Genomic DNA, 25,479 nt, shown 5'->3' on the forward strand with positions numbered 1-25,479 from the left:
CTAACGTCTTTGTGCCATTCTATGTAAACCTTATTTTAACCGTCAGCTTTGTCCCGGAAGGCAATGGCACGGACTGGACCACTGCCTTGTTCCAAGAGGATGCATCATGCTTACTTTGATGACCCCTGACCTTTGGGGTTTTGAATGATATTTTTCCAAAAGGGTTGGATTATTATTTCCTTTCAAATTGAATACAGTGCACCAATGTGGAGCAAGTGAGAAAAACAACTGGAGGTTGACTTGTTGTTTATTTGTGAAAAAGGTGGGACAACCTGTGGCAGGACTAAAGAGTTGTTGTTAATAATAATAAGAATGAATTTGATTTATAAGCGCACTTTTCATTTGCGTAAACAAAACTCAAAGTGCTTGTTGTAATCCATGTTTACCTAGCAACACATAGAAACAAAGAAATAAATGTTTCAAGGCCAGAAGTAAGTAAAGAATAACAGAAAGTTAAGAACATAAATATGACAGGCCACAACAGAGTTACACAGTGTAATGTCAGCAGGGAGGGGAGTACAGAGGAAGGACAGAGACCTTGCAGCCTGCTGCCTGACTTTCATGGTGGGAACTGTTTTCTTAAAGGGCGCCTGTGACCTTTTTCAGGTGTATGTTTGTATGTTGTGCCTCCACTGTGACATGTTGCTTTAATGTTCAGAAAGCTCCTCTCATTCTACCTCTTTTCACCCTCTGTCTGAAACCATGATTGGCCCTGCCCCGTAGCCCATCACAGAGGAGCGCTAGTCAATAGAAGCACGATTGTTACTTAGTGATGTCATTATGTTGTGGAAGTTAACAAAGGAGTCCAATGAAGGCATTTCAGGCAGAGTGTGTGAGAGAGAAACTCCCTCTGGCATTCCAGCCTTTGCAGACCGTTAACATGCACACAAACCTCTACAGCACACTAAGCATAATGGGTCCTCTTTAGACGGGAGAAACGGGGTGGAGAGAAAGGGCGTGCACATTCATAAAGTCGTTTTTTATTTGATAGTGTGACGAATATAAGATGTCAAGTACAAAATAAACTAAAGTGGAGGGGATGACATGCGTTAAAGGACACGATGTGGATTTGAATCGACTGCTTCTGTTTGTGGTCGATGCTAATATTCAGATTAGCCTTAACCACATCACTATGGAAACTGTTAAAAAACGAAGTTGAAATATCTTCTTACTGTATTTACTGAACATCTCTCCCTTCCTCTCCTTCAGCGTCCACCCCAGCCCCTCACCAGAGCTCGTCCTCAGATGGCCCCGCCTCCCAGGCCAGTGACCCCCCCACAGATCACTCCCCTGGAGACCCAGAGGGCGCCTGCAGCAACGCCAAGGAGGAACAATCGGTAAGCCCCTCCCCCCTTGTCAATATCACATGGATTTGAAACAACAATTGACCGCTAATCTATCATCGTCATATGGATGATCTGCTCTCAAGTACATCTCACGCAGCAAACGGTTCCTATGGCAACATGGGATTGATTTTACACACAAATGTCAAGTCAATTAAACATAAAAGGTCAAAAATGATTTAAGTGTCTTTGATAAGATCGTGTATAATAAGGTGAAATCTCGGTTTGAGGTAATTACAGTCATTATCTAAATGTTTGGCTGATTTTGATGGGGGAAGTAGGAGGAAAAGGTCAACAGCTTAGCATCACCTGCAACATTTAAACGTTGACATCCTCTTCCTCTCGCAGGGCTCTGATGCTGCACGGTCGAGCTCTCCGGGGCCCAGCGGAGCTCCTGATGCTCCGCAGGGCCAGACATGTCCACAGGAAGACAGCTAGAGAACAACAGACACCCAGTGGGTATTTCATGGCCCACTCCTCTCATGTGTGTACTCTTCATATCAACTACCTTCACATGGGACTCATGTTCCTGTGTTCATCCCCCCTGTTCTTGTGTCCAACAACTTCCTCCCTCTCATGTGTTCATAACATGAACTCAAGTAAAGTAAAGGCTTTATTTATATACACATTAGCAACATCTTAGTTGTTGGCAATACAAATAATAATAGTTGAAAAAGCTCTTTATTTGTCTGCCTGTGCTGCTGCACCTCTTTTCACCCTCTGTCTGAAACCAGAGCCCAGTCTGCTCTGATTGGTATGCTTGCCAACTCTGTTTTAATTCGTCAACCGCTTAGAGATGTCCTCCCCTTAGCTAGCATGTTAATTTACAAGCGTAGTCAATTCAGTTCTAGCTTAAGGTAGCATGTAGCTAATTTAGCGTCATTATTTGTATGATATCCACTGTTTTTAACTGTTTTGTGAATTAACGTTAGCATATTTAATGTTTGTAAGCCACCATATTCTCATTGAGGAAGATAGCGATGTTGGAGCGCTAGCCAATAGAAGAGCGCGAGTATTACATATTGATGTCATTATGTTATGGACGTAAACAAAGGAGTCTAATGGAGGCGTTTCAGGCAGGGGGGGGAGAGTGGTGGGAGAGAAACTCCCTCCACACAGAGAGCACAGGGATGTTAGCCTTTGCAGACCGTTTACATGCACAAATAAATAACACACTACAGGAAAGGGAAACACGGCAAAAAGCATAATGGGGCCTCTTTAAGATATTAAACAAATAAGTCATTAAAATGTGCATTAAAATGCAATAATGGTGCAAGTAATATGATGTGATGTATTTCTGATGACTGATGTCAAACTGCAGTCTTCTGACTATATGTTCAATCCAGGCCACCAAATGAAATGCCTGTTACCTTGATGAACATGACTGATCTTCAGCTTTAGAAAATAGTTGGAGACATTGACCCTGCTTTCTTTATTAGCTTCATATTAGCATTCTTCTCCTTTATTCCCTTCCCATGTGAGCTTTGCAGCCCATTATAAAAGAGCCTTGGTTCAGTGTGTCTGTCATCATGTTTCTCTGCATCACCCAAACTGAAGATAAGGAAGGCACAACGTTGCCCCCCGGTGGTCAGATCTGTAACTGAATGAATGCAGATTCCTGATTTAGTCACTCCGTTTGTTCTTTCAGGGAATGGAAGCTCTGAAGGCCAAGACAGAAGAAGCTCACGAGAAAAGAGGAGACGAGAGAGTGGCTGTGAGATCTCTTACAGCTGGATTACACTGTTTTTTCAACCTTTCAAAGGATATTTGTGGCAGTTCTGTAATTAGCTGGCTTTCCTAGGATCTGCTTTTCCTCCAGAGGCCACACACTGTACTGTACTGTACTGTACTGAACTGAACTCCTCAGCATGACAACCAGACATTGGCTTTATCGTCCAATCAAATTACCTTTCAACCAGGAAGTGACCTTTAATCTTTGATAAACACACAGCGGGAGGCGACTTCCTGTCACGGATTAATGCGTTTACACCTGCGAGGAAGCGTTAAACAGCCATGGTGACACTGATGATGCAAATATTTTTTCACGAGGAGCAGCGTCCTACTGTATGCGGTTGACCTTGCGTTTTGTCAACCGCCACCAGCAAAGACTGTAACACAGCAGATGGATTTTGCCAAATGTTCTCATAGTGTTGCTCCACCGATTCGTCCATTTGCATGAACAGACTCGATGTGGATTCAGCTGTGAGCAAAAGTGTTCTCTGCGGCTTCCCTCCAGAACCGAAACATATTAAAAAAATATTCTTTTTCTTATTTCATAAGCTGTGAATTCTTAGCTGGTGTCGTTAGAGGCATCGGAATGTCTACGAGGCATTGACGTGGAAATCAAAAGTTGCCAAACTATCTATTTTGTAAATAAGAATCCCCCCCCCCCCCCCCCCCCTTATACCTGAGCCTCTGTGCCATAACATAGCCTCTCTGATGCCAACTACCTGTGTTTCTCTCAAGCAATGCCCTACCAGCACATCCATTTTTTGACGTCTGGATGTTTGTTTCGCTTTTGCAGCCATTCATTTCTGAAAAATGTCTTTGTTTCTGTTGGGTCGGTGAGATATGAACTGTGAATCTGTGTTACATGGTCATTTGAAATAAAGCCCGCTGTACCTGTCTCGCTCTGTTTGAGCACGAAAGAACGATAAAGATGGCATCAAGATATCCTGCTACTCTTCAAAGGTTACAGGTTTTTTTTTTTAAGTGAATAGAAAGCAGATTTTTCTGCATCTTTTTCGTTTTTTTTTTTAATATTCTACATTTCCAGCTGAGGTCGCATTGTTTACAATTTGCCATTTTGAATCATATCTCTGTTTGGTTTCTTGAATTAATAAGCAGATTAAGAGACAGTAGAGTGCATTTCTATGCCTTATCAGGTTTATTTTTGTTGTCCAGTCACTGTTCTTCTTGTATACAGTAAACAGGTCATTGTTGTAACAAAGCACTTATCGTAGGTCTGCTCCACCCAATCCAAACGGTCAAAAAGAAGGGTTATATAATATGAACAATAGAGATATCACTATTAACTGCTAGACATACAATAACAAACGGTTACTGTACCCCTTGCTCGTGTAAGAAAAATGAGAAATAGTCCAAAATATTTTGTAAATTTTATTTATGGAATTAAGAATTGTCTTCATAAAGAGAAAAAAAGGACTTTTGTACGTCTATGACTTCCCCTTACACTGTACCCATGCCACTGTTCAGTCACAAATAAAATATCATGTGATTCCCACCATGCTCCATTTTCTTTTAGTTGTTCAACCTGATGCTGTTCTTTTTATAAAAAATGATCTCTAAAGAGAACAAAAGCAGCCAACAGAGGCTGCTCTGCTCACACAAATACTGCAGTGATCTTTAACCATGCTTATGTGATATAATAGTATAATCACTTGTTCTCTTTGTGCTGATTGTACTACTTAATCACATACTGTAAGCGGCCATCAAAATAAGTTTAAGTATAAGTTTTAATGCGGAGAAATGGCCACAATTTTAATGTGAATGCTCAATTTATACCAGGCATTTAATTATAGCTGATCAAAGTGGATCTAAACAGCCTTTTACGCAGGTAGGAAGTGTTCTCATGCCCTCCACACAATCAATCTGAAGGGTCATTCAATTATTAATGCTGTGGAAAATTAAAATTAAAAAAAGTTCTGCTGCACATATTTGTAGAGGTTTGCTTTTGTTGCGAAATATTGGGACATTTGACCTTTAAATGAAACCATCTGGGACTTTTATAACATAAATAAATGTGTATGGACTTCTAATAACTCATACACATCTGCTTTTTGTAAAGGGATACATGCCAAAATGGTTGGAAAGCACTTTATTTGACAAGAATATCAAATGTTATTGTGTGAGTAACTCCAGCTGTCAGATAAAGGCAATTATATAATTAAAATAATTGTACTTTTGTTACCACTGCTGCTGTCATAACAAACATGGATCTACAAATTAAATTGCTGCTCTGTTGCTTTGCTTCTCCAAGAGTAAACTATAGATGTGGCAATAGATTGTGTAATTCTGTAATGTCCAAAGTCAATGAAAGTGTGGAGGATACGTCCCCTCCTGACCCAGAAAGTGACGCAACTTCTGGTCGGCCTGACCCAAGTTCCCATCAGCAAAAACACGTGGGTTTGCTATCCTGGCTCCAAGATGGTGGAATGAGCTCCCCATTGACATCAGGACAGCAGAAGGCTTACACATCTTCAGCAGTGTAAAAACTCATCTCTTTCGACTCCACTTCGAGCGATACAATTACTAACAAAGCACTTATATACTAATAAAGGACTGGCTTATCTAAAGCCAGTTGAGTAGCACTTGAAATACTTGGCTCTATGAAACCTGATGTACTTATATGATTCTGTTTTCTTCAAGTTTGTATCTTCTTGGTCGAATGTACTTATTGTAAGTCGCTTTGGATAAAAGCGTCAGCTAAATGCAATGTAATGTAGTGTGTGGAAAGTTTAAAGGTCAGAAGTACACAAACATTACTCAAATAATTTAGAACAGGAATTTTCTCTATTACAAAGCCTTCATCTTCCACCAATGTCATCTATCAATACACTAAAGTAAATTGTCTTATTAATCACATTCCCTCACATTATACATAGCAAAGTGAATTAAGATGATTAACAAGATGCCCAGACTTCCTGGATTACCTATTAAACTTGCCTGGGGCCTATACTACGAAGCTGGTTCAACCTAACCTGGATATGTTTGAGTTAGCCGGTTGGCCTAATCCAAAACATACGGGCTCTCGCTAAACTGTACTACGACGCTGGTTATCAAGTGGATCGCTCAAGCCAGCCGTGTCCTATCTAGTTAGGTGCGCGTTCACATGAAAGGGGTGGTCTCTGGAGCATTCGACCAATCACAGACATGGAGAAGCGTACTGACAGCGCAGCGTCATACTTCCTGAATGAAAAGTGAACTTTAATACTAGTCAAAAATGAAGAAGTTAAACTTTAAACATCCATGACTTAAACACTTTATCCAGGATCAAAGCCACATAGCTGCACCTGCAAGATGAATACAGCTGGCAAAAGAAAAAGCGTTTGAATGCGTACATTAACAGGTTTATGATATCACTGCCCCGTCTAAAACACGATCTGACTTCAATTACATTTTTCTCGAGTGTCTTGTCAACTTAATGTGTTGCTTAAAATAATACTTCTGCATCCAGTATGTGACACTGTGAGTGTTGCACGGCCAGGTACGGCTCAGCTGACTCAGATAAGGAGATATATGATACATTATGAAGTGATATGCCGCGGACTGTACTTAATGTACTCTGATCCGGTTACTTATGTTGTGGCCGATATTTAAGTAAGCTTTCTTAACGCTAATGTTATAATAGTCAGATTGCTCTGAAGATGGAGGTGATATTCTATTAATGTTCACGTTCACACAGTCGGTGATTTTTTCCGGCCGTCTTTCCTGCGACGGCAGTTTTTCTGTATTTCCTTTCTCCTGTAATATGACTTGATCGCTTTAAACTCCGCACACTGAGCTCTGATTGGTCAGCAGGCGGTGCTTTCACTGAGTTGAGCTCTTAGCCTGCAACCTAACCTGGTCCCGACCAGGTTAGCTGCTTAGCGTATATTACCATGGAGATCTAGCTTGCTAAAAAGAGAACCAGCTTCGTAGGACCGGAAAGCCGGAGTTTTCCCTGAATTTAGCCGGCTAAGCGAAAATCCTGCTTCGCAGTATACCCCCCTGGCCTGCTTCCTCTAAGTCTTGATGTCTGTGTGATACCTGTGTTAAACTCACACTGACACAAGACACAAGTCCTATATATCCCTTTGTATTTCTGAGGCCTGCAGGATTGTGTATTCAGCTCCAGCTCTGAGTGTCATGTCAGCTCTGAGTTCATGTATCGATCAGTGTGTGTTTACATAGAGAGCTGAGCAGCGGTGTGTCCTCGTCCACAGTCAGTCACAACACACAGCCATGCTTCCTGTGGGGATACGGATGAGTGCACTCACTTCGCAGTGCTGTCTAATCTACGCTACTTTGGGATTGGTGCTGTCAAGGTATGAGTTGTATTGCTCTGTTTAGTAATTAATTGCCTGAATATATGTACAGTGGAGCAAAAGAGTATTTAGTCAGCCACCAATTGTGCAAGTTCTCCCACTTAACAAGATGAGAGACGCCTGTAATTTTCATCCTAGGTACACTTCAACTATGAGAGACAGAATGGGGGGAAAGAATCCAGGAAATCACATTGTAGGATTTTTAATGAATTAATTGGTAAATTCCTCGGTAAAATAAGTATTTGGTCACCTACAAACAAACAAGATTTCTGGCTCTCACAGACCTGTAACTTCTTCTTTAAGAGCCTCCTCTGTCCTCCACTCGTTAACTGTATTAATGGCACCCGTTTGAACTCGTTATCAGTATAAAAGACACCTGTCCACAACCTCAAACAGTGACACTCCAAACTCCACTATGGCCAAGACCAAAGAGCTGTCAAAGGACACCAGAAACAAAATTGTAGACCTGCACCAGGCTGGGAAGACTGAATCTGCAATAGGTAAGCAGCTTGGTGTGAAGAAATCAACTGTGGGAGCAATTATTAGAAGATGGCGAGATGAAGCCTTATGAAGCTTTGAAGCTTTCCAGCCAATTGGTTCGCAGAAGGGTTCATCTCATGAGGCTTCATCATGGGCTTCATTTGAACACAAACCCCCTGCTGGTCAAAGTGTGTAAAACAGGCAGATTGGACATCTCAACAGTGTGCTCTATCTCATACCGAGTTCCCAATGACTAAAGCCTTAGAATAACTCTAAACAACGAACATAAAATCCTATTTTCATGTTAACAATATTGTATTTATTCCAGTTGAATGATTGTGATTGAAAAGCCTAAGGAGGCTGGTAAACATTGTAAAGAGGGATTTGTATTCCTTAATACTATTCATAAACGTAACCATGTTGTAGCCGGAGAAAGGCTAAACCATATCAAAGAATACATTTATTAACTACATTATCTCATTTAGCTGTAGCTTTTATAAACAACAACAAATACGTATTGGGCAGTCATTGAACCAGGGACCCTGCCGTCGTGAGTCAACTGCTTTCCAGCTGAGCCACAGCACACACATTAAATCTTCCTGAAAACATTGACACATATATATTCCTGTATTTATTCATTTATTTGTTTATGTTTTTATTCCTACATTTATTTATGCTTGCATCAATTTATAGGCTACTTATTGACATGTTCCAACTTATGTAAGTGAGGGTCTCTCTTGATTCCATCGTGTCACCGGGCCCGGGACAGGAAGGATAATGTGATTCTTATTATACATCCATGGGTATTATGAGTGTTGTGGTTCAACAGTTCAACCGATCTGAATCGCTTCCTGAAGCAGTCATATGGTATCGACAGGCAGCGAGGCTTCGTTTGTCATCGATGACGTCACTGGCCCAAAACGATACAAGCCTCGATACATGCTTCACAAAAAGCTTCGGGGATTACTCGACACACGCTCCGAGGCCTCGGCGCAATACGTAACATCACTAGAAGACATACAAGACCACTGATAATCTCCCTCGATCTGGGGCTCCACGCAAGATCTCACCCCGTGGGGTCAAAATGATCACAAGAACGGTGAGCAAAAAACCCAGAACCACACGGGGGGACCTGTCAATGACCTGCAGAGAGCTGGGACCAAAGTAACAAAGGCTACCATCAGTAACACACTACGCCGCCAGGGACTCAAATCCTGCAGTGCCAGACGTGTCCCCCTGCTTAAGCCAGTACATGTCCAGGCCAGTCTGAAGTTTGCTAGAGAGCATTTAAATGATCCAGAAGAGGATTGGGAGAATGTCATATGGTCAGATGAAACCAAAATAGAACTTTTTGGTAAAAACTCAACTTGACGTGTTTGGAGGAGAAAGAATGCTGAGTTGCATCCAAAGAACACCTTACCTACTGTGAAACATGGGGGTGGAAACATCATGCTTTGGGGCTGTCTTTCTGCAAAGGGACCAGGACGACTGGTCCGTGTAAAGGAAAGAATGAATGGGGCCATGTATCGTGAGATTTTGAGTGACAACCTCCTTCCATCAGCAAGGGCATTGAAGATGAAACGTGGCTGGGTCTTTCAGCATGACAATGATCCCAAACACACCGCCCGGGCAACAAAGGAGTGGCTTCGTAAGAAGCATTTCAAGGTCCTGGAGTGGCCTAGCCAGTTTCCAGATCTCAACCCCATAGAAAATCTTTGGAGGGAGTTGAAACTCCGTGTTGCCCGGCGACAGCCCCAAAACATCACTGCTCTAGAGGAGATCTGCATGGAGGAACGGGCCAAAATACCAGCAACAGTGTGTGAAAACCTTGTGAAGACTTACAGAAAACGTTTGACCTCTGTCATTGCCAACAAAGGGTATATAACAAAGTATTGAGATGAACTTTTGTTATTGACCAAATTCTTATTTTCCACCATAATTTGCAAATAAATTCTTTAAAAACATTACAGGCCTCTCTCATCTTTTTAAGTGGAAGAACTTGCACAATTGGTCGCTGACTAAATACTTTTTTGCCCCACTGTATATGTTTTGGTCAAGTTTAATATCCATCAAGGGTAACTAATGTAACAGCCTTGATGTCATAGAATACTAAATGCTTCTATTGTGAGATTAAAACTAATTCATTTTATTTTGATTTCTGTATTATCTTAGAAGAGATGGCTTAACATTTAAAAATACATCCAATTAAGCTTTCCGTATATATGCACTAATGCTAGGAGTTTGAGTAGCTAGTAGTTTGAGTAGCTTGTGGTTTCTTTTATATTTGTTCACATAATTTTATTCTGCATTATTCTCAAAATACAAAACAAAAATCTAAAATGTAATGTCTTTATGCCGGGCTCTTATGAGCTTCTGCAAAATTAAATGTATTTTCTCTGATTTTGATCTATTTGTAAATCTTTACAACCTTATTCTACAGCAATGTGGTTTGAAAAAATGTAAACACATTTGCTTCCAAATTGATAAACATGTCTGTATAATAAATGTCCATTTGTTTGAACTTGATTTTCCTGCAGCAATGCAGAGCCCAGTGTTCGTGAAGCTCGGTCAGCGGGCGATCAGCTGGTAGTTCAGCCGGTGGACTGTGTTCTGTCAGAGTGGAGCTCGTGGTCACGCTGCGACACCTGTCAGAAGAAAAGAGTAAGTCTGATGACAGCAGACAGGTGACAGTGCAATACATGACATGTGTTGGTTGACCCATTAGGACACCACCATGTTTACCTGATAATCTGTCATCAACATAGAATGAGATCACCTGTAGCTGATATTTTCTGCTAATGTTGATCACGTTTATATTCATCCATTTAGGGTTCTCGAAAGCGCTGGAGACGCTGTATTACATATGCCAGGCCTGTAAGTGGCGCTGTAGTTTGCCACAAAAGCAGCGAAGAAGACTTCCCGCGCAAGGTTGCCCTTCTGTTTATTCTCCGCTGTGGCTCTTGTTCTCCCTCCCCGAGGGAAGCGGTTGCTCCTGCTGCTGTAATTCAATGCAAATCCCTCCCTCGCTGTAATTCTCTCCAGTTAGTCCACCAGCAGATGACAAACACCCACCTCTCCGCCTCTTCCAAGGAACGAGGGGACCGTGCGGCAGAGTTTCAGTTAGATTTTCTTTCGCCGGTCAACATGTCCGTTAAAGTTTAAATCTTCTGGACAAAATTAGAAAAGTGCCGGTCAGAGGTCTTCTTTGTTATTTATTGAGCTTTAAAACAAATGAATAATGACTCTATATAATCATGTAAGAATAAAACACGGAGGACGGAGATCTCTTTTCCTCCCCCTCTTCTGACAGCCCAGCAGCTGATCAGAGCACTCCCCTCTCCTGCAGGGGGGCGTGGTCAGCTGCAGCTCATTTGCATTAAAGCTACATCACAGAATCAGCCCTTGCAAAAACAGGGCTGGAAAAGAACAAATAGTGCTAAATGAGGCATGGCTAAAATGCAGGATCTGTTTGGTATTTTGAAAAAAAAACTTCACAGACATGTTTTATATAGGTATGGCCCTACAATATATTTGTCAAATATAGCATGATAGGTCCACTTTAACTTGGACATTTGAAACAGTAGTTAGTGCTAATTTGGCTCTATAAATTAGTAGAATGAGTCACTAGCATCCCTAAAGACTTTATTAACACCTTGTTTTGTATAAAATAATCAGTTTAGGCAATTTCTGGCTAGTTTTAGTGACTTCCAGGAGTTCCACGTAGTTTTGCCTAGTAGGCCTACTGACCAACAACCTATAGGTGGTAGGTGGATGTTGCTTTTAACAGTCACACTATCTGACCAACTCCATTCCCTTTTCAAGTTCTTAGCGCTAAGCTAAATTAGCCCTTAACTGTTGGTAGCTTTAGCATAGCAGAGTTATACTAATCTTCTCCTCTAACTCGCGCAGACAAGTAAATTAATATATTTCCAAAACCTCAGACCTTTCTTTTGACTTAAAACAAATGGCAAATAAATAAAATGTATAAATGTACAAAAAAAAAGGTACGGTTTTGTCTGCTGCAGTAAACTAAATAGGCCTACATGTCCAATATCCCACTACATTGGCCTGATAAGTTGATCCAACTATTGTAATGCGCCGTAAATGAGATAAAATTTGGTACAGTCAGTTTAGAGAATGGTGAATAAATCATTCCCAAAAAGCTAGTATTGAGAGATAATTTTGCAGTGTGAGGCATTCAACATTTTGACCTTTCTGGGCAGTTTTTCTGTGAAGCAAAGGTCTCAGCGGATGTACTCCAGTGCTCTATCTCATCCACTTTACAAGGAGGGGGATTAATAACCTTGACATGACAAAGTGAAAACAGCCCTCTAATGAGATTTCGGCAGTTATAGTCCCCCGGAGCAGATTCCGAGCTCTTCCAGCACCTTTATTGGGCTGTTAGGAGTCGTTCTCTGTGTTTCTCTGACCGTTTATGTGTTTGTTTGTCTCCCTCACCCATCCAGTATCGCTATGCTAAACTGGAGCAGCCGTCTCAGTTTGGAGGGCAGCCGTGCAATTTTTACGGCAGGGAGGAGGAGGCCTGTACCGTTCCGGACCGCTACACCTGCGACAATGTTCCCTTGTGTGAGGGATTCCTCTGCAAACAAACAGGTATATCCATAAACTGTATACTATGGGTATATCATACAGTCCACATATAATATTACACTGCTTCTGTCTGTATGCTAAGCTAAATTAAGTTATTTAGTGGCTCGCTTTAGGCACTATTCCAACATCTTCAGGCAAATAAGCATTTTTAAGACTTTATTTTTGGACAGATGTTTTGATACTAGTTAAGGCCTTATTTGTATACACAACCCAGTCTCATGGCATTTCGTGTTCACCAACACGATTTCTAATCTATTGATTCGTGTTCACCAACACGATTTCCCCCTTTTTTTCGTGTTGCACAGCACGATTTTAAAAGCAATGTATTTCTACTGGTAATGTGTTTCGTGCCTGTAGCACATCTTTTTCTCCGGTCGGGTCGTGGAAGACCGGAAGCTGTGTGGTTCATAAAAACATGTTCTTACTCAATATCAAGCCACAATTATTGCTTTTATTTTAAATCGTATAAATTCTGACTTTTGTTGCCATCTGTGAGGAAAATAAATGGGGCTCAGAGCCTCAGAATACTGAAATCTGTATTTTAAATCTTTTTTTCCTTCTAATTTGTTATTCTTTTCAAAATAACACACTGTTATTTTCTCACCAATAACACACAATTATCCTTGCTTTTATTTATTGGTTTAATTCCATAATCTCGGGCTTTTTTGGTGTCCGTCAGGAACTGAATTTCAAAATAAAAATAACCGGAAACAGACGTAGGCCTATAAACGACATTTCGAGCATCATTGCTATTGTCAACATTTCTGAGTTTAGGATGGCCGAAGACACTACACTACCCATAATCCCCAGCTATCGTTTAGGACTACAGTCCCCGTGATTAATCTTCAAACTTTGAGATTGGATGTTGGAGTGGCAGTGCGCCAAGGTTACGCCGAGCGTCAAACAGCTGTTTGAAATGGAACGAAACCACGCCAGACTATCCAAAACTGGAATCGAACGCCCCCCCAGAACTACACATGCTGGCTAAAATGTTCTATGGGACGTCTCTACTGAACGTTTTCGTTTTTCCCACAATTAGAAGTTGCCAGTATTAAACACATTGGTGTTATCAAATGTAAAACATATAATTAATAAATGGGTGAAAATCGCTTGTGTCCATAATAGGGGTTTCACAACTACCAATATTTACTAGTCGACACGTTTTTCAAAATAGCAGTCGACTAGTCGTTACGTTATAATAAAGACACACAAAAAGAGGTGTACAACTGTATTTTATATTGGAACTCATACAGTTACATTAAACACTGCATTTTAATTTGTGTTACATGGCTGAGTAAATAACAAACAGTAACTGGACTCACCAAAATCGACAGCAAAAAACTATAGGTTACTTACGTAACTCCAGTTCTCAGAGTAACATGTAGTGAGATGTCTCACTATGGGATGCGCCTCATCGCGGAGCAAACAGAAGCATCAATCTCATTACGCCAATCCTGATTGGCTGGTGATCTTGACGTCAGTGTCAGGGAATCCACCCCCTATAAGTAGCTTGCGCTACGTCGCATGCGTCATTCAAAATAAGCACCTCTTCTCGCTTCACCATAGCCAGGAGGGCCATCTGGTGAGACATCTCACTACATGTTACTCTGAGACCTGGGGTTACGTAAGTAACCTATAGTTCTCATTCATAACACTCCGTTCGATGTCTCACTATGGGATATTGTAGCTCCCGTATTGCCAGACGAGCTTATCTCGAAATTCACCAAACCAACCAGAACTTAACAGGTAGAGCTCTGACTCAACCAGGTGCCCAGCACTGCTCGGGCCACACTAGGAGCAGAGACGTCTAGCCTGTAAAAGCGGACAAAAGTGAGCGGCGAGGACGAGCTCGCCTCTGCACAAATGTCTTGGATGGAAACACCCTTGAGCAGAGCCCAGGATGTAGCCAGGCCCCGAGTCGAGTGAGCCCGCAGACCCGAAGGTGCCTGCAAACCCTGACTCGTATAGGCCAAAGCAATTGCCTCCACACACCAGTGGTAATGGTAAATGGTAAATGGACTGTACTTATATAGCGCTTTATCCAGTCTTTAAGACCCCTCAAAGCGCTTTACATACTACATGTCATTCACCCATTCACACCCATTCATACAGAGCAGTGTATATCACTCTAGGAACTAACACGCATACACATTCACACACCGTTGGCCATGCCATCGGGAGCAACTCCGGGTTAAGTATCTTGCCCAAGGATACATCGACATGTTGACTGCATGGGCTGGGATCGAACCCACAACCTTCTGGTGGAAAGACGACCGCACTCCCTCGCAGCCACAGTCGCCCAGTGGGAGAGCCATTGCTTAGTAATAGGCTTGCCCTTCTGAGGGTTAGCCCAGGACACAAAGAGTTGGTCATTATGACGGAACTCTTTTGATCTGTCCATATAGGTGCGTAAAGCACGGACTGGACACAGCAAATCCGGCTGTTGTTCCCCGGAGGAACACAGCGGCGGAGGAAATGCCTCAATGTCAATTGGGGTACATGAACCAAACACCTTAGGCTTTAGCAATAGCAGCCAGGTACACTTTGATCGTAGAGAAAGCTCTGTGTTTGTCAATCAAGTCCTGTAGAAATGATAGAATCACCCCGACAGGACATTGAAAAGAGATGTGCCCTTCTTGAAGACACCACTCCTCAAACACCCTCCACTTACAGTCATAGAGAGACCTGGTGGAGGAAGCTCTCGCACTCTGAATAGTGTTTATCACCTTCTGAGGGAGTCCCACTGTATTCAGATTGTACCACTCACGGGTCAGGCCCATAGTGCCAAACGCTCTGGGTGTGGGTGAAAGATCGCCTGAGACAATATGTCCCTGTGTAGTGGGAGCTGCCATGGCTGCCCGCACAGCAGCTGATATATCTCCGCCAGCCAGTACATTGCAGGCCAATGCGGAGCTATCAGGACACAAAGAGTTGGTCAAGAGTTGGTCATTATGACGGAACTCTTTTGATCTGTCCATATAGGTGCGTAAAGCACGGACTGGACAAGTGTGTGGCGTTGTTCCCTCACTCTGGCCAGAGTTGGGGGTATCAGAGCCAGGGGTGGGAACGCATACAGAAAGCCCGGAGGCCAAACGTGCGCGAGCGCGTCCACGACTAACGGAGCGTTTAAATCGCGCATTGAAAAGAACAGCTGACATTGAGCATTTTCTTTTGATGCGAACAGATCCACCGCGGCTCTGCCGTAACGCACCCATAGCTGACTCACAATCTTTGGATGTAGAGTCCAGTCTGCATATAGTGGTGCACCTCTGGACAGTAGATCCGCCCCGAGGTTCATCACTCCTGGTACGTGCGTCGCTCTCAGAGAGAGGAGACGTCTGCCGCTCCATAAGATCACAGAGGGGAGAAGGGGGGGCTGCCAGGCCACCCGCTTCTTCTTCTTCGACTGCTGGCCGAAATTCTAGGTTGCCTGGGCTGCAACCGGAACCGGAGATGTTCTAGGCCAACTCGCCCTCGTCTCCTGCCTGGGCTGGGGACTCGGGGCGGGCTGCGACCCCTGCTGTTTCGGTACTTTGAACCGAGCAGGTTTCGAGGCAGCTTGGGCGAAGGACTGCCGCTGTGAAGGCAGCGGTTGGACCCTTCGAGGGAGACAGAGGTGGAGGGCCTCGTCCTCCTTCTTTTTCGACTCGCATCTCCTCTGCATGGAGGCGAGAGCGGAGCCGAAAATCCCCTCGGGAATGATGGGCATGTCTAGCACGTCCTCCTTTTCCCGGTCTGGGAGGTTGGTGAGGTTGAGCCATCTAGCTCTTTCCTGCACCACCATGATCCCCATTGCCTTGCCTGGACGGCGCAGCGTTGAACACGGAGACAAATGTCTGTGATCGCGGCCATTTCGTCCAGAACGGCCGGTCCAGGATTGCTTGACAGATCCTCACAGAGCTCCGCTTGGTATGCGGTTAGCTGCGAGGAAACGTTCAAAGCCCTGGTGGACAACGCTGCGGCTCTGTAGGACCGTTCAGTCATGGTTGACTGGAATCGGTCCGCCTTCGCTGGCAGCGTGGGGTTCCTGCTTGGTGACGGGACCAGCCTCGGTAGGAGGTGGGCTGCCACCAGCGGTTCTATAGGCGGTATGCGGAGCAGGCCGAGCCTCTCCATACCGTCATAGTCTAGGGAGGAGGCACCCTGGATTGGGGCCTTGTTGCTAAAGGGCCGGTCTCTCCACGAGACCGACACCTCATCCAACATCTCCGGGAAGACCGGAAGGAGTTGCCTCTTTGTCCCCGTTGCCTCTTTGTCCTCGCTTGGGGAAAATGTTTCCCCTCGTAACGGGACCTGGAGGTCTCCTTGGCCATTTCGGGCCACGGGATGTCTAATGTCTAGTCTGGACGCGGCACGCTGACACACGGCCTGCAGGTCCATGCTCAGACAGGGAGAAGCTGGTGTGCTATCGCCCGGGAGAGCAGCCATCGCTCCCGGCTCTGCAGCCTGAGCCGATGACACAAAGATATCGTCTTCTTGCTCATCCGAATCAGACAGGAGGAACTCAGAGGCATCCTCTTCGTCCTCCATATAATCCAATTCCAGGACATCCTCCACGGGCGAAATCATGGTGAGGTCCAGCCGGGAGCTCCAGCTTGGTAAAGCGTGGGGCTCCGTTCCCGCGTTTCTTGCCGCCACCAGGTCCCAGCCTGACACGGCGCGGGACTCCGGTTCCCGGTTCCGGTGCCGCTGTTGATGAGCCCCAGACCGACACAGTGCGGGGCTCAATCTCTGCGGCGGACGCCCCCGCGTCTTGATTGCCAGCCAGCAAATCAACGGACATGAGGGGGTCCTGTCCCGACAAGCTAGCTTGGCGTGCTAACCGTCGGCGGAGGCTCTTTACAGTGAAGCGGGCCGGGGTTGTCAATAGCCTCCTGGGCGTGTTCCAGCCCGAGGCAGGACGAGCAGACCTGGTGTGAGTCTGTGCCTGATATTTTCAACCCGCAGCCGCAGAGCCGAGCCTCTGAGTTCCTGACTCCTCTGGTGTGAGGGAGAGAGGTGTCCATCTTGTTCGCCGCGTGGCGTGGAGAGGACCCGCTCGTAACAGGTAACCGGAGAAAAAAGAACGGTGTAGATCTTTTTTCTCAAAGAATATTAACTGGTGTGTTAATATTTCTTTTAATCTTTTCCTCCTCTGTGAGGGAAAAAGAAAAAACTTCCTCGCTACCGTGGTGTCGGTAGTGAGAGAAAAATCAAAACCTTACCTTAATTCCCGAGGAAGAAACGGCGAGGTCGATTATAATACTAACTGGTATGTTAGTATTAGCAGTCTTCTTGCGAAGCAGGAAGGGTAGCCGGCGAGCGCCCGTCGACCGAAATTTAGATTTGGGTTCAGTCTGTGGACTGTTAAGCTAGCCCGGCTACCATAGAGATGTGCTCTGAAGCGAGAAGAGGTGTTTGAATGACGCATGCGACGTAGCGCAAGCTACTTATAGGGTGTGGATTCCCTGACGCTGACGTCAAGATCACCAGCCAATCAGGATTGGCGTAATGAGATTGATGCTTCTGTTTGCTCCGCGATGAGGCGCATCCCATAGTGAGACATCGAACGGAGTGTTATGAATGAGAACTCTGTTTACTGAAATGCCACGTAAATCCAGTGCGCAACAGCGCATTGCGCAACACTTTACTCGCTGTCCTCCACAATAACGTCCACCTTTCCAGATTTTTGGTTTGCGTTGAGGAACACCAACGCATCGACATGTGAGGGAAGGAGGCTTGACCGCTTTCAGGTGACAGTGTTGCCTGCCAGGGAAAAAACCCTCTCACTCGGGGTGCCTGTGGCTGGAATAGCCAGGTCACTCCTCGAAAGCTTGGCTAAACGGGGGCCGCGGTGCACGTTTTCTGCCCACCACTCCAGTGGGTTATCCATTGTGGGGATATGCAGTGTCCGCTGGCAGTAATCCCGTAGCTCATCATCCACATCACTGTAGACCCGTTTTTTCTTGCTGCTCGTCTGCCTCTGTCCTGTGCTGACGCCGGTCCGTTGCTCACTGGTGCTAGCATTACTGCTAGTGCTAGCTGTCGGCAGCGGGTGTCTCATCTTCAGATGGTTGTGCATAGCAGATGTATTTTTGTTGTACTTCAGTACAGCTGTACACAACTGACTTCATTGTGGAGTTGGTTACATATTCGTTGAAGTACTGCCATACATAAGAATGTCGGACATGTTTTGGAGCATTTTGCAGCACCTCGTTTACCTCCATTTTTTTCATGACTAGTTGACTAGGGTCTACAGTGCTGACTAGTGGTAAAGCTAGTCGACTAGTCGATTAGTTGGTGAAACCCCTAGTCCGTAATGTATTTTTTAAATCAAATATAACACATAAAAACAATAATTCAATAACGTGCTTTAACCACTAGGCGGTGCACACAAGGTACACACAGCCATAATAACTTTGTATTATTAGTGTAGGACACTTATGTATGTACAATCTCTGAAGATGTGTAGTTTTATTCATGTTTTCACATAATTTTCCAGCATATTGCTATACTATTTCAGACTCAGTATTTACATTCTTATATTCAAAGAAAATCAGTAATATCTTTAAAAACTACAAGTCCTTTTATATCAGCTGTGATGCCCCTGTGGGTCCATCAGTAGAGAGGGTGTGGCTGTTCTGTCTGTGCTGCATTGGCTCCAGTGATTGCATTGATTACAGTAACTCAGAGCACCTGGGTCTGGTGTCCTGCAGCTATTTGAAGCTCCTCTCTGTTCTCGCTCTGCTTTCCCCTGCAGACACCTGGTGTTGTTGAGTATATATGGTTGTTACTTTAGTTGCTTTACTTTGTGCACCTCAACACTCTCACCCATACACATTCATGCAACCCTCACCCTGCATTTACACTACTGATACCACTGACGTCCACACCTCATGCCTTACTTATTGTTGCACTTCATTTAATTTGGATTGTTTCCTTTAAATAAACATATTTTGATAACCGTTGACATGGTGTGTCTCCTTTTTGTTGTGGCCTTTTGAGCCAGGTCATAACATCAGCTGTGCACCGTTATGGTGTAAATAAATAAATCTACAAATTAGATCAAATGTAAAAGTCAGCCGAATTAGTGTTGATACTGCAAGGAGACGTATTGTGTGAAGAGAAATTGAAGATGTTGTTTAATTGTTGATATATTTATGATCCACATCAAGTATTCAGTTTCGGCGGCATTTCTTCAGTTTTTCCAAAGGTCTTCTCATCAGGGCTCTATAAATAAAGAACTACGGCAGATCTGTAATATGTAATGCAGCCGAACCGTGTATTACAATGCCGTTATGTGATGACTTTCAAAGAGAAAAGCAAGAGCACTCGGAATTAAGTATTTTATTCTTTTAAAATGATTTCCGGATTTCATATAATATAAACACCAAATCCCAGCATGCATTTTGGCTAAAACACCCAATCAGCGAGCTTAAACCATAGCTGAGGATCTCTCGAAATGCCTACGTCTGTTTCCGGTTATTTTTATTTTGAAATTCAGTTCCTGACAGACGCCAAAAAAAGCCCGAGATTATGGAATTAAACCAATAAATAAAAGCAATGATAATTGTGTGTTATTGGTGAGTAAATAACAGTGTGTTATTTTGAAAAGAATAACAAATTGAAAGGAAAAAAATATTTAAAAAATACAGATTTCAGTATCCTGAGGCTCTGAGCCCCATTTATTTTCCTCACAGACGGCAACAAAAGTCCGAAATTATACGATTTAAAACAAAAGCAATAATTGTGGCTTGATATTGAGTAAGAACATGTTTTTATGAACCACACAGCTTCCGGTCTTCCACGACCCGACCGGAGAAAAAGACGTGCTGCAGGCACGAAACTACGGAGCCCTGGAGGGTTCATTGAGAGAAAAATAAATAAAACGTGGCCACGTTTTACTTTCTCGTTCGCACGAGTTAATAAAGCGTGGGCACGAGTTAATAAAGCGTGCGCACGAGTTAATAAAGCATGGCCTCTTTTTATTTAAATTGAGGGATTCCTGTCCGTGACTCACAGAATCTGCTGCCCACAGCTGTTTTATAGAAGGAAAACATCCTTCACTTTATGAAATCTCTGTGGCACCAGTGGCCTGTACTACGAAGCAGGATTTGCTATTTACACTATTCATTCATGAAGTATGACGCTGCGCTGTCAGCATGCGTCTCCATATTTGTGATTGGTCAAATGTTGGTAACCCCGTCCCTTTCACGTGAACGCCTTCTCAGCCGGACAGAGAAACCCTGGTTGATTTGCTGAGTTGATAACCAGCTTCGTAGGACCGCTTAGCGACATTGTGTGTGTGTGTGTGTGTGTGTGTTGTGTGGTGTGTGTGTGTGTTGTGTGTGTGTGTGTGTGTGTGTGTGTGTGTGTGTGTGTGTGTGTGTGTGTGTGGTGTGTGTGTGTGTGTGTGTGTGTGTGTGTGTGTGTGTGTGTGTGTGTGTGTGTGTGTGTGTGTGTGTGTGGTGTGTGTGTGTGTGTGTGTGTGTGTGTGGTGTGTGTGTGTGTGTGTGTGTGTGTGTGTGTGTGTGGTGTGTGTGTGTGTGTGTGTGTGTGTGTGTGTGTGTGTGTGTGTGTGTGTGTGTGTGTGTGTGTGTGTGTGTGTGTGTGTGTGTGTGTGTGTGTGTGTGTGTGTGTGTGTGTGTGTGTGTGTGTGTGTGTGTGTGTGTCACCCCCGGCATTTGTTTTCAAATTACCACGAACAGTAATTTACACAAATCTGGTTCTCCATAGTTATGTAGTCCCAAGTGAAAGAAATTCGTTTAATCTTAATCTCGATGTGCTATAGTCCTGCCGGAGTGCACCGGAACGAACGATACTATCATAAACAAAACGAGGCCACGCTTTATTAACTCGTGTGCACGCTTTAGTAACTCGTGCGCACGCTTTAGTAACTCGTGCGCACGCTTTAGTAACTCGTGCTTTAGTGTTACTAAAGCGTGGCCACGTTTTATTTATTTTTCTCTCTATGAACCCTCCAGGGCTCCGTACGAAACACATTACCAGTAGAAATACATTGCTTTTAAAATCGTGCTGTGCAACACGAAAAAAAGGGGAAAATCGTTTTGGTGAACACGAATCAATAGATTAAAAATCGTGTTGGTGAACACGAAATGCCATGAGACTGGGTTGGTATACAAGTGAATTCAATGTTGTTTAAGACTTTTTATGAATCCACATGAAGCCTGGCTGTAGTTCAGATCTAGAATGCCAAAAGTAGGTAGGAGGTGAGGAAGGGGCTTGTGTCCCCCCCCCCCCAACCCGTGACCCGATTTGGCGATGCTGCTGTAGTGATTACAATGCAAGTGGTCTCCAGTAGTTCTATTTTGGGGGCAAATTAACCATTGCTAATTGCCATCCACATCTGTCCTCTCCTTCAGGTCGTTGTATTCCCAGAACTCTGCAGTGCAGTGGGGAGGATGACTGCGGGGACATGTCTGATGAAGCCGGTTGTAAGACAGTTTCCAAGCCCTGCGGACAGGAAGCCGAAGAGTACTGGGGAATCGAAAATCTCGCCAAAGGGTTAGTCACTTTCCCATTACTCTACAATATAAGTGTCAGTTATTTCAGGGGACTTGAATACCTCAAACATGATGTTCTTCCCATAACAATCTGGTGCTGTTACTTATCTTTCAGAATCAACATCCTGAACAGTAACCTGGAGGGAGTGGTGCTTGATAACAGATACTACGCTGGCAGCTGCCTGCCAGACTACATCCAGGATGTCAGATTCAGGAAGCCTTACAACTTACAACAGTACACTCATCAGGTGAAACCAGCTGCCAATCACACATATGAATGATGTTTTATTAAGGAACCACTTTTGTTTTATTAATTTGGTCCTCCTTATTACAAAATGTTAAGGACATTTTCCTTCCCATGTTTTTACAGACAAAAGGCTCTTATGATTTCAACTTCAAGTCTTTTAGCTCATACTCTGAGTACATGGACCACACCATAAAGGAAAGCTCAAGCCAAACCGCTATTGCCTTTGGCTTTGCCATTCCAGGCGTAGCTGAATTTGGCTTCAATTACAACAGTGACAAACATTCCAAGTCTGAACGGAAGATCCGGCGTGCTTCTGGCAAGGTGAGTTATGTGTTTTTTTTGTTTTTTTGTTGCGTCAGTTAAACCTAGTGATTTCTCAAAAACAGAAAAAAAAACCTTTAAGGATTTATGATATAAACTCACATGTCATCTATTTTATCTGTCGATTCAGACTCCAATCTTAACTTTAAAGCATTAAAGTGTCAATTAATTGCCTCATGTTTTCTCTCCACTCAGACTAACAGCTTTGTGAGGACCAAAGTAGTGCTGGAGTTGGCCCAGTACATATTGAAGTCAGACAATTTAATGCTTCACCCTGAGTTCTTGCAGCAGCTACGCTCTTTGCCGCAGACCTATGTTTATGGGGAATACAGGCAGATCTATAGGGACTATGGCACCCACTACGTCACAGAGGCAGTCCTCGGTGGAGACTTCACACACACTATCATCTTGGATAAGGAGAAGCTTGAGAAATCTGGTAATCAGTTTATGAGGCCTCGGTCAAATCAAGCTTCGTTTGAATGCTGAGTTTCTAATTGTACTATGAACACAAGAATGCATATCAAAACAAGATAATTATCATGATCATATACTTTGGTTTGGCAATGGCAGTGACATCCTCTACATCCCGTCATCTTCAACACTGATACCTGGTGATCAGTAGTAATAGATCAAATAATATATATATCTACATTTTTATTAAACCTATAGGTTAAAAAGAAAGTGCTTCACAAAAAAAAAGGATCCCAAATTTGAGCCCTGAGGCACCCCACAAATAAAGGACGCAAATTTAGATAATTGTCTTCAGTGTATACAAAGTACTTCCTGTTGGATAAATAAGAGGGACACCAGTTTAGTGCTACTCCAAATATCCCCTGTCAATTTGAATATGGTGGCTGTCAAAGGTTGCAGACAGATTTAAAATAGTTACAATGGCAATTTCATTATGGTCTAGCTGCGTGAGATTAAAATATAAACTCCCTGACTATGTTTGTTCTAGAATATTCTTTGGAAGACTACAAACGCTGCACACAGGTAGGCATAAAGGCCGGGGCCAACATAAAAGGTATTTATGTGTCTGGCGGAGTCGAGGGTGGAGCCTGTGATGGCCTGATCAATGAGATGGGAGGTGAGGTACCACGTTCTTACCAAAGTCCCTGCAGGATATGCTCTGTTCTTCATCAGACAAAGGAACTTATGCTAAAACGTTGAGGTCTTACGGTTTCTCCACAGAGGACACAGTGCATGGCCGCATGGTGGAGGACTTTGTTGCTGTTGTAAGAGGTGGAAGTAGTGAGTCCATCACTGCTTTGATGTCTAAAAAACTTCCCACCTCGCACCTGATGGGACTGTGGGGTGCAGGCGTGCGTTTCAACCCAGATTTTCTTCGCACAATGGTGAGTTTCTCTGCTTTTTACTTAATGTCATGTTTTCCTTTTCGCTAATTTCTTTCCTTGTCTCATTCTGTGTTCTTTCACATTATGATACATGCTATAAACTAAATGCTAATATTATCCCCTTAACTAATCGATGCCAGAACATTCAGCAGAGAGTTGATCTTTGGTGTTACCAATATTTGCTCAATTACAAACAGGCAAAGTACAAATTGGCTGATCAATAACACATATGAGGACAAACTGCAAAGACGGCAAATAGTAATTGTGTAACAGGCTGCCTCCCTCAGACATGGCCAAGTTTCAGATTTTATTAGGGCTCTATCTTCTTTTTTAAAAAATTGAAAATAATTTCATAATGACATTTGTTTCTCATTAGACACGGCCCCTGTATGCGCTGGTCACTTCGAGAGACTTCTCCCAGGATGCCATGTTGAAAAGAAACCTGAAGAGAGCGCTGTCAGAGTACCTGGCAGAGGCCAGCCCGTGTCGATGTGCTCCCTGCCACAACAACGGAGTGGCCGTTTTGAAAGGTACCTCAAAGGATATTAATGTTGGTATTATGCAAATCATAAGATCCCATATCCAGAACGTATAGACTGAAAGCTCATTATCAAATTCTGACTTTCTTTTCTGAGCTATGTTCTGTTATTTTACGTATAGTTTTGAACACAATACTTAAAGGGATATGTGGATTTCCCCGTGAAAAACAAAGCTGTCCTCAAAAATCAATGTTTTGATATACAAATAGTTGTTTTGGGGGTGATGGATTTCTTTACTCATGGCAGAAACTATGAGAAAAAGCAACATACAGCATAGTTTAGCAAGAGAGGTCAAAATGATGCAAAGAGTTTTCAGTCTTTGGGGGTGACCTTTGTTTTTACTTAAAGGAACATTACGTGACCTTTTTTATCTTCAAAGGATGACTAAGAAAGCTGATTTCACCAATGAATCTTCTCTATTTGAGTTTTTGTTTCCTAACACAAGATAATAGTGCGGAACGTGAATCTGGCGATGTTTCAGTTGAGATAATGATGTTAGTTATAATGATGAGAACGAAATAAATATCTCCTACTCCTTCAACAGGCACCAGATGTGACTGTGTGTGTCCTGGTGGCTACTCTGGGCCGGGCTGTGAGGTCACTAATAGGCGAAAAGGTTAGCTCTCAAGATCCAACACAACATGCAAACATTTGTTTCTCTCTTTTTGCTAAAGCCTGACATATTTATATGGAATATGATGTGGTCTCTCCTGACAGATATAGCCATTGACGGCAGCTGGAGCTGCTGGGGTGCATGGTCATCCTGCAGTGGGAGAACGATGACGAGGAGCCGTCAGTGTAACAACCCAGCACCTGGTAACGGAGGCCTGCCCTGCAGAGGACTGCTGCAGGAGTCTACTGCATGCTATTAATATCTGCTCTGACGTCAACATTGACACGGACAATTATTAAACCCTCCTTGAAAATATTAGATTGGTCTGCTATGTCTTTGTCTTTAGACTTACAAGCTGAAACAATGAATCATATTTGATTTAAAACGTACTTGACCTGAATGCGATATATTCAATGAATA

At 43.5% G+C, this 25,479-nt stretch overlaps 2 protein-coding genes across 4 annotated transcripts in view; both read left to right on the plus strand.

Annotated features, from left to right (window-relative positions):
- Positions 1 to 4,712, plus strand: part of LOC117462184 (disabled homolog 1-like) — a 49,937-nt gene extending 45,225 nt beyond the window's left edge. For all 3 annotated transcript variants that reach the window (XM_034104277.1, XM_034104278.1, XM_034104279.1), the window contains 3 exons: positions 1,210 to 1,337; positions 1,692 to 1,798; positions 2,992 to 4,712. In XM_034104277.1, the coding sequence (XP_033960168.1) occupies positions 1,210 to 1,337; positions 1,692 to 1,781 (218 nt within the window). In that variant the 3' untranslated portion in view covers positions 1,782 to 1,798; positions 2,992 to 4,712. The remainder of the gene's footprint in view (positions 1 to 1,209; positions 1,338 to 1,691; positions 1,799 to 2,991) is intronic.
- Positions 4,713 to 7,244: 2,532 nt separating this feature from the next.
- On the plus strand, positions 7,245 to 25,374 carry c8b (complement component 8, beta polypeptide). The gene is made up of 12 exons (XM_034104276.2): positions 7,245 to 7,390; positions 10,408 to 10,531; positions 12,337 to 12,484; positions 21,844 to 21,985; positions 22,100 to 22,232; positions 22,355 to 22,552; positions 22,748 to 22,988; positions 23,511 to 23,639; positions 23,744 to 23,907; positions 24,284 to 24,437; positions 24,991 to 25,062; positions 25,164 to 25,374. Exons 1-12 carry the CDS (start codon positions 7,308 to 7,310, stop codon positions 25,316 to 25,318), a joined length of 1,743 nt encoding a protein of 580 aa, XP_033960167.1. The 5' UTR covers positions 7,245 to 7,307; the 3' UTR covers positions 25,319 to 25,374.
- Positions 25,375 to 25,479: the final 105 nt, after the last annotated feature.

Source organism: Pseudochaenichthys georgianus, chromosome 17 (assembly GCF_902827115.2).
Source record: "Pseudochaenichthys georgianus chromosome 17, fPseGeo1.2, whole genome shotgun sequence".
NCBI lineage: Eukaryota > Metazoa > Chordata > Actinopteri > Perciformes > Channichthyidae > Pseudochaenichthys > Pseudochaenichthys georgianus.